The 9,222-nt window shown below is 41.9% G+C and overlaps 1 protein-coding gene across 1 annotated transcript in view; it reads left to right on the top strand.

Annotated features, from left to right (window-relative positions):
- Window positions 1–9,222, top strand: part of XRCC5 (X-ray repair cross complementing 5) — a 72,970-nt gene that overhangs the window by 42,257 nt on the left and 21,491 nt on the right. The window contains exons 14-15 of the mRNA XM_019553745.1: window positions 480–676; window positions 7,783–7,876. Coding sequence (XP_019409290.1) covers window positions 480–676; window positions 7,783–7,876 — 291 coding nt within the window. The remainder of the gene's footprint in view (window positions 1–479; window positions 677–7,782; window positions 7,877–9,222) is intronic.

The raw sequence follows: 9,222 nt of genomic DNA, 5'->3' as shown, positions 1-9,222 counted from the left end.
AGACCGTTTCAGGCTGGACATAAGGAAGAATTTCTTTACTGTCCGAGCCCCCGAGGTCTGGAACAGTCTGCCAGCGGAGGTGGTTCAAGCGCCTACATTGAACACCTTCAAGAATAAATTGGATACTTATCTTGGTGGGATCCTATGACCCCAGCTGACTTGCTGCCCTTTGGGCAGGGGGCTGGACTCGATGATCTTCCAAGGTCCCTTCCAGCCCTGATGTCTATGAAATCTATAATTTTGCTTCCTGTTGTCAGCGAGGTTGACTTTACTTGCATGTGTGATGTCATTGGTTAATATTGTCAACTTGTCTCTCAAAGTTTGTTGCACCACATGACATTTCCCTGCCAATCTTGAATCAGTCTGTTTCTCATATGTGCAGAAATCATATTGTATGTATAATAAATTAAGCCAAATACAACTGTATTGTGGTATGCACATATAACCTGAAAATCTGTCTTCTCTCCACACTGTGACAGTGTCTGCATCATAAGGCTTTTCACCCGAATGAGCCCTTGCCACCTATTGAACAGCACCTTATTGACATGTTGGAGACCCCTCAGGAAGTGAAAGAAAGATGCCAGACTTCTCTTGAAAAAATAAAGTCACTTTTCCCCCTAAAGGAAGCTGGAAAGAAAAAACAGCAGAAAACTGCCCAAGATATCTTCCGAGACAAGTAAGTGGAAGGGTTTGTATGGATTTTTTAAATACATGGGTCCTTAATTGTTTTGGATTCTGTCTGTAGGGTGTTGTCGTTTGAAATCTTTTTGTCGTGAGATCACTCAGTTATGGTATGATAAAGGATATGTGGACAGAGGATTTTGTGGTACCAAAGCATCTCTTGGTAGAGTCCCTTATCAAAGTGTGCCTAGAGTGATAATTTTCTCGTGGTCTATCTGTTTTTGGCTCCAGTCTCTAGCTCCAGGGCGTAGAAGGTCCAGTCTGTATTTGTTGTCCAGCAGTAGTAGCAACAGGGTTTGAACATGGACAACAAAAGGTCTCGCTTAGTTTAAGATCAGGCTTATCATGCAGCTTCCAGTTTTAATGGGTTGGCATCTCTAATAGATGAGCTATTACTTGCAACAATGCTGTGTTACAGGTGGATTTAAATTTAAACTACAGTAGTCAGAGCTGGATTTGGGCTTTTAGGGGTCCCAGTATAGTGGATCTAGCTTTTAAGGATCCCAGGGAAGCTGTGCTATATGAGGGTCTCCAGATTCCCTTCCTATACATCCTTATATCCCTGTGCCTAATTTAATATCTTAAACTTGTAAACCCTCTGGGATGGGGATCCCAACCAGCTTTTTTCTTTCCATTTTCAACAGCAGGGCTAATTGTTTGCCTCCACCTCTGCCACAGGGGAGCTGCTTCAGGACTGGGAGTCTTCACAGCTAGATTAAGCTGATATTTCTTCTCCCTTCCTGGAGTTCAACAGGCAGGAACCTGTTACATGAAAGAAATGTCTGAGCCGCTAATGCTACCGAATCCCTGTGTTGACATAATTTAGCGTTCTTATCTAGACCATCCCAAATGAGGAGATTCAGAAGTTGAAGTTAGCTTCATGCTCCTAACTCACGATGTTGATATTGCAAGGGGCCTTACAGCAGTCATAGAGAAGTAGGGCTGGAAGGGACCTCCCGAGGTCTCGTCTAATCCAGCCTCCTGCCTGAGGCAGGATATCCCCATCCAAACCATCCTGTGTAAGTCTGTTGTCTAGCCTCTTAACAAAATGAGCACATCTGATTTTGGGTTGTGCTGTACAGACTACGGTGGTGTGGTACATGGCCACCTTACTTCCAAGCAGCCTTTGTTTTGTAAGCATGTGCAGTAGCTTTATAAATTTATGGACGTATTTTTAGAACAAATATGGAGATATACTTAAAAAAAAAACATGCATTACTGTGTGCCATTCATGAATCTACTCATCTGTGACAGTGACTATCATCTGTGATGATTAGCCTGCTCATCTGTGATGGTGACTATTTTTTGCCCAAACCCAGGTTGTCAAGTACCTCACCTTCTTTTCCACTCACTGCTTTGACAGTGAAACTGGTCTTTTTTTGTTTTAAGCACTGTGCATGTGTGCTGCTGTTCGGACCAAATTCACTGAGCATGAATTAATAAACCCTACCGTACTCCTGATGCAAAGACAGTCAGATGCTAAGTTAGAAACAGGAGATGGATCACCTGGGAGAGAGAATTTGAAGAGAAACATGTGAATGATCATTGGGAATTGTTTGAAGATGTTTTACTAGATGCCCCAAAACTTCAATCTGACAAGAAAGAGGGCTGTGTTGGTTAAAATTGATTTGACTTGAAGGTGAAATAAAGGAAAAGTTGATAGAAATGGATAGAAATCAGTAGGTATAAGCTGTAGAAAATTGACAAGGAAACGCAAAAGCATGCAAGGAAAAATGTATGGCCAGAAGGATTATGGGCAATAAAAAAGGTATAAGTTCTGGGGATTTTTTTATGCATGTAAGAAATGAAAGGAACTTTGAATTAGTCCATTCATAAATAGAAATGGGGGAATTGTTAAACTAAAGGAGAAGCAGTCAATAAATACTTCTGTATTTGGAAAAAAGTGAAGTGATATAGCCCTATCATATAATGGTGATGAAGCACTATATGCTGCAAAAGTAGCTAAGAAGAGTACTAAACCACAGCTGTTAAGATTAGACCTCTTTAAATCAGCAGATGCAAGTACCTTAAATTCAGGAGTTTTAAAAGATCAGATAGCTGAGCTCTCTGGATCATTAATGCTGACTTTTCATTCGTAGAAAGGTGGTGAAATTAGCTTTCTTGTGGCCCTTTGGAAGGTGGTAACACTCAAAAAGGGTAGATGTGATGACCTGAGTAATTACAGGCCTGTCAGTTTGACTTAGATCCCAGGCAAAATAATGGAACAGCTCATACAGGTCTCAATTAATAAAGAATTAAAAGAGGGTAATATAATTAATGCTAGTCAACATGGGTTACTGGAGGGTAGATCATGTCAAACTAACTATATAATGTTTTATGAGGTTACAGATTTGATTGATAACAGTAATAATTTTAATGTAATAGACTTCTGCTAGACATCTGACTCTGTACCGGATGGTTTTTGAAATAAGGAAGTGGAATGACACCCATGACGTGGTTTTACAAACTGGCAAGACAACAGGTTTTGAGTGGAATTGTAAATGGGGAAACCGGGGGCAGGTTTCTGTTGGAGTTCCCTGCGTGTCTGTTTTTGGTCCTCCTAATATTTGTATTGCTCACCTGCTAGGAAATATAAAATTATTCTTGATAAAGCTTGCAGGTGAGACAAGGGCACAAAGAGGGGCAAGCAAATAATGAACAGAACAGGTCGCAGAGAGAGAGCTGTCGTTATTGCTTGATGAACTGGATGCAGTCAAACAAGATGCGTTTCAGTACAGCCAAATGTAAGCTCCTGCATCTAAGAACAAAGAATATAGGTCATGCCTATCAGATGATGGACAGCATCTCTAAATTCAGACAGCACCTATAAGATATTGGAAAGCAGTGACGCTGAAAACATCTTAAGGATCGTGGTGAATAATCAGGTGAATCTGAGTTGTGATGTAGCACTGTGGCTCCAAATCTAATGCACTCCTTGGGGAGCAGAGTACTATTAAGTGAGGAGTAAGGAAATTATATCACTTTTGCAGTTATCTGGAGCTCTGCATGCACTTCTGATGTCTAGACTTGAGGAATGATGTTGATAACTTGGCGAGGGTTCACATAAGAGCCCGCAGAATGAATAAAAGATTGGAATACATGCCTTGTAAGAAAAGACTTAAGGAATGCAATCTGTTCAGTATATCAGTGAGAATGTATAGGGCTGGTTTGACCCGGTCTGTAAGTACCTACGTGGAGAGCAGTAAATTGAGGATAAAATTCCCTTCATTCCAACAGACAAAAGATCCCCTGGTTGGAAATTGAAGGTAGACAAATTCAAACTAGAAATACAGTATACATTTCTACGAGCGAGGGCACTTAACCTCAGCAGTTTACCAAAGGCGGTGATAGATTCTCTGTCAATGGAAAATTTTAAAGCAAGATTGTCTTTATAAATGTTGTGCTGAGTTCACCCGTAGCTATGGGATTGGAAGCCGGTATTAATTTAGGACCATCTCCTGCCTGCACTGTGTAGGAAGTAAAGCAAGTGGTGTTTAATGTGTATCACTGCTCTTTAAAACAAGGTATTACATGTTGCATCGGAGGCATCAGTACAGGTAAGATGCTGGTTCAGGACAGAAGTCGTATTTCAAGCATGGGTCTGTGATCCAGTAGATCAGATACCTGACTTTCCTGTTCCTCGTTGTGCCACTGACACTGTGTGGCCGCAAGGAAGTCATTTCATTGCTTAATTTTGTCATTTTCTGGGGCTGCTTTGTACGCCTTTTTCATATGTGCAGATACAAAGTGGATCTGGTTATGATTTATATTGATCTGTATTGATATAAATACATTTATCAGGAATCATGAATACTAGTCTTATAGCTTAAAACAGCGTGTCTCAGCCTTTTAAGATTCAGGACACCCCACTGTAACATTTTTGAATTTTGCAGTTTCCCCAGCTGGGAACCACTGCTGCACTGCCTCGGTTTACCGTGTCGGGTCTCAACCGGAGAGTTGTCGGTGCTGCAGGCGAGCGGAGCTGCCCCGCACTCCTCAGGCTCAACCCAACCAGGGAGGGTCGGGCAAGAGCATGGGCTCACGCCTTCGGTAGGGTTATCGGATAAGTTTAAAGCAGGCAGGAGAGCCAACTCATGAACGGACCAGGACCCATCCTGGTCCGTTCCCGCACAGCATCTCCTAGAAACAGAGGCGTGTGGAGCAGATGAAACTCTGTTTCTGGGAGGAGCATGGGGGAAAAGGATGGGTAAGGACGGAGGCATGAGGAGGCCCCACTTCAGGCTAAAGAGATAACCTTAATGTCGAAGGAATGCATGCTCATGCTGCAGCCTTTCCTGGTTTAGCTGTGCATAAGCCACACGGGACGGTTGAACCTGGCTGCTGTGGTGCCCGCATTGTGATCTCGCAGCACCCCAGCTGAGAATCACTGGCTTAAATGCTGTTCATTGGGAGGCTCCCATCTAAGTACTGGCTTGATTCAACTGTACTTAGATTTTGAGATCTAAGGGGGTCACGCAAGGCATTACGGTTTCATGCATACAATGTATTCCCAGTAGGCATTCAAAACGTAATGGAAATTTCAGTGCTCACTATTCATTTTTATTTTCCTTGGCAAGAAATCTGGTAAAACAAAGGGACTGTTCCTTTCACTGTCTTGGGTTTGACTTGAAGGTGTTGCACAGTATCAGGAAGGTTTTATATAAAACCTAAAAGTGGGTGTAAAATTCCAGTCTTTTAAATTAAACTCAGGGTATAGAGACGTGTAACAACTGGGGCAGTATCGAAGGACACCGATGCCGGCTGTTGTTGTGCAGCTGTTAGCATCTGATGAAGTGAGCTCTTGCTCATGGCAGCTTGTGCATCTCTGATTCAGTTTTCTATAAAGTGCATCTCTACTTTGCCTTATGCCTGCCTTCAGACTAACATGGCGAACTGCCTCTTTTTTCACTTCTTTGTGATTCTGCTGCCGTACAGGTGGAACAAAAACCACTCCTAATATTAACCTTCCTTCAGGCTCAAAGTTAGGGTGATTGAGCTAATACTTATCACTGCAAGCCCCAGCAGGCCTAACAATTAGAGCAGCAGCTCCCTCTCCTGTTGTGAAGTGGCTAAAAACTTCATTTGTCCATACCTTGTCATGGACACCTCCCTTAGTTTTCCTCAAACAGCAGTTGCAGTTGTCACATTGTTAAATTGCATCTCACCAGTCAATATATAATAGGCAACAGCTAACGTTCAAGAGCGAAATCCTGGGCTGATGGAAGTCGGTATACATCCATGGGTTCAGGTGTACTACTGTCACGGCAGATTGGGACCTAAATATTTCTGTGTCACGTTGTCACAGCTGTTATCCTGTTCATAACTTCCAAAAAACATTTTATAGCATTAAGAGGGAGAAGAAAACAGTGAGGCGCTAGCAAGGATGAATAGCAGGGTTTGAGAGATTTTTCTTGCGGGATCGTCGGGCTGTTATTTTGCCCGTTATCCCGGGATCGCAACATGCTCGAGAAGTGGGTGTGAATGCTTGGACCCCCTGAGCGCAGCCACCTGCACTTCCTCTGCTTCACCGGTGACTGTATAGGAGGCACGGACCGAAGGAGACGTTCATCCAAGGTCAGGCAGAAAGTCTGGGAGCAAAGCAAGTTATCCTTCATCCCCCTCCCACGGTTTACCCACAAGGTCACCCTTTCTCTGTGCAAGTAGAGAGCCAGAGTGATAAGTCACCTTATATCAGATGACAGGCAGTGCGGAGGAGAAGGGATCTCATCCCAGCACTGACACAAGTAGGGGAACAGCAAAGACGGGCAGCGATACGAACTGGGGGAGGAGGGAGAGGCCTGGTCTGCGGCGTGGGCAGAAGCACACGGTGGAAATGGATGGTGACTTTTTGACATCTGAGTAAGAGCTCGTGACTGATGACGCTCATGCAAGTTTTAAAGCCAGTTCCTGGTTGCAAGGTATGCAAAATAACGCCTGACCCTGACTTCTTTTTCTTGTCCTTGCTTTTTCAGGCACCTGCTTGTCTTCACTCTGGTTTCAGGACTTTTTCAGATAACCCTTTTATTTGACTCCAGTTTAGATTTCTTTGAAAAGTTGTTTATGGGTGCTGTAATTTAGATAACGATTACTGTTATCGCTTGGTTGCTCTCAATCATTCTTAACCTAAAATTATTCTTCTCTTTCAGTAGCCTCCTGCATTTATGTTCAAGAACAAAGATATTGCATGTCATTTTGTTCTTTGATTTCATCCCCCCTCCCCTTGTTGTTAGCTAGGCTTTTTTTCTCCCATTGCTAAGATGTGCTCTTAAAGTTTGGCATAGTATGTGATGTGATGTGTGTAGGTCAATTCTTGGTTTGAGACTTCGCCTTGAAATAAGTTAGCTGGGAGGACAAAGCGAGTAGGTAGCCTAAAACCACAATTAGTTTTTTTTTAAATTACAAGTGGTCTTTTGAAAGCAGTTTGAGAGAAACTGTAAGGTCGTCCTGAGAGAGATCTCGCATAGCTAATTGGGGTTTGTCTAGTGAGTTTTGACAGCTGTAAGTGGAAGTTTATAAAGCTCTCATGAATGCTGATGGAGAAGATGGGTTATTAGACTCAGAAGTCTCTGTGTACACAGATATCTAATAGCTATCAATTCCAAGACAGGAACTAGCAAATAATTTTTGAAGGGTAAATGGATTTCTTACTTAAATGTTAAGTTTCCATTACCTGCACTGTCAATTTCATCTTTAAAAAGAGTCTGATGTGAATGCTAACTATCACGAACATGCCCTAACACAGAGCGGGGCTGCTTTTGTACGCAGGCTTCAAATCAGGTGGGTTGGCAGGATCCCATGTTCTTGGTGATGGGGAGAAAAGACCCGTGGCCAAAATCAGCTCCAGAATATGCAGGCCCATAATCCGTGACCTGCGGTGAGAATCGCCTTCGCTTACGCTGGGTTAAATCCATGCGTTGTTTCTGCCGTGTGCCCTCACACTACCTGTAGGAGAACAAGGCAAGACTGGTTATTAGCTCAGAGACAATCCTACAGCTAAAGTTTCACTGACGATCTCTTTTCACAGAATGAATTTCACCAGTACACTGACTGGCTGGCAGGATGGTTTGCTTTGATTTAATATTTTGTCACCTTCATTTCCAGCAACGGAGAGGGCCCCAGTGCTACAAAGGCAGAAGCTGAGGATAAAGAAGGCAGCATTAGCATTGCAAAGCTTGCTCAAGGCAACGTCACCTCCGTAAGCAAATCTTTACAAATCTTGTTTCTAAAGGGTAAAGAATAATTCTAGAGCTTCCCATGGGCAGTTTTCTTGGGCACAGACAGATGGCCAGTTACACTGCTTTAACCTGCGGTGCGGGAGGATTTATCTCTGGTAAGTGCTCAGCATCTGATCCCCTGTAACTGTTGGGCTGCTTCTCTCCTATCCCACAACCTACACCATAATGATTAGCCCTTAATGAAACAGAAATTATTGTGGAATAGCTTCCAATGACTGCAGGGCAGAGCAGACAGTTGAAACTGGTCCAGTGGGTTCATCTGACTTTATTTCATCTGTATATTTAGTTTCTGCCTATTCCCCGATATCTTAACCGAAGTGCAGTTTAATGAAGGGGGTCATTTCATGTATGCAAAATATGTGATTAAAATGTTGTCTGCCTGAGAATTTTAAGACCATCTGTTGTTGGATGTAAAATGAATTTGGTGCCTTTATATATATCTTAGCATATTTTCCAGTAAGCCTTAATTGCCTTTAGGGTAAATTCTTCTCTTCCTACACGCATAAAGCTCTCAAGAGTAACTCCATAGGTACAAGGAAAGCCGAATCCCAGAGTTGAGAGCCACGATTAGATGTAAGAACAGAATATTTGTTTTAGGTTTTCTCTTGTAGCTCTTGCAAAAAAAAGCCCCCATGTATTCCATTTTTACAAATCTGATATGATTTTACAAATCTAATATGATTTCATAATCTATTGTTTGTGTGGGCTGGGAATAAAAATCATAACAGTTTAGTCTCATAGCAGGATTAAACCAAATTTAATTTAGCTTCACATATGTTAGACTTTACCAGCAGGCAAAGATGTTGGAGCCCTTCATTTTTCTTTACCTGCTTGATGCTGGTAGCAGGTAAAATAGTTATTTAATATAAATTAATATAAGAGGGATCTCTTGATTCTTTTCCATTGTATGATTTTTGAAGTGTGTGATACATAATGAAAAAAGGCAAAGGCCTGTGCCTGTTTCACTACCAACACCAATTGTTGTTTTCTAATAGCATAGTGTAATCACTGGTATATGGGCTTCCAAACAAGCGATTTATTGGGAGATCTGTGCAAGACTCATCTGAGTAAAGTATTAAAATAGAGAATCAATTGGGAAGAATTTTGACTTTAGTGAACAGAAGCTAAAGACACCCTTTTTCTGAAGCCAAAAGGGATGTGGGTATGTGAGAAGCGTCTACATGCTAATTGAATATATTAAAAAGGTATTGGGGGAAAAAAGTGTGTGTGTGTATATATATGTGTGTGTGTGTGTATATATGTGTGTATATATATATATTAAATATATATTTATATATATATAAAT

Source organism: Crocodylus porosus, unplaced genomic scaffold (genome assembly GCF_001723895.1).
Source record: "Crocodylus porosus isolate Cpor-Errol unplaced genomic scaffold, CroPor_comp1, whole genome shotgun sequence".
NCBI classification, from domain to species: Eukaryota; Metazoa; Chordata; order Crocodylia; family Crocodylidae; genus Crocodylus; species Crocodylus porosus.
This window is presented reverse-complemented; position numbering and strand designations above follow the sequence as displayed.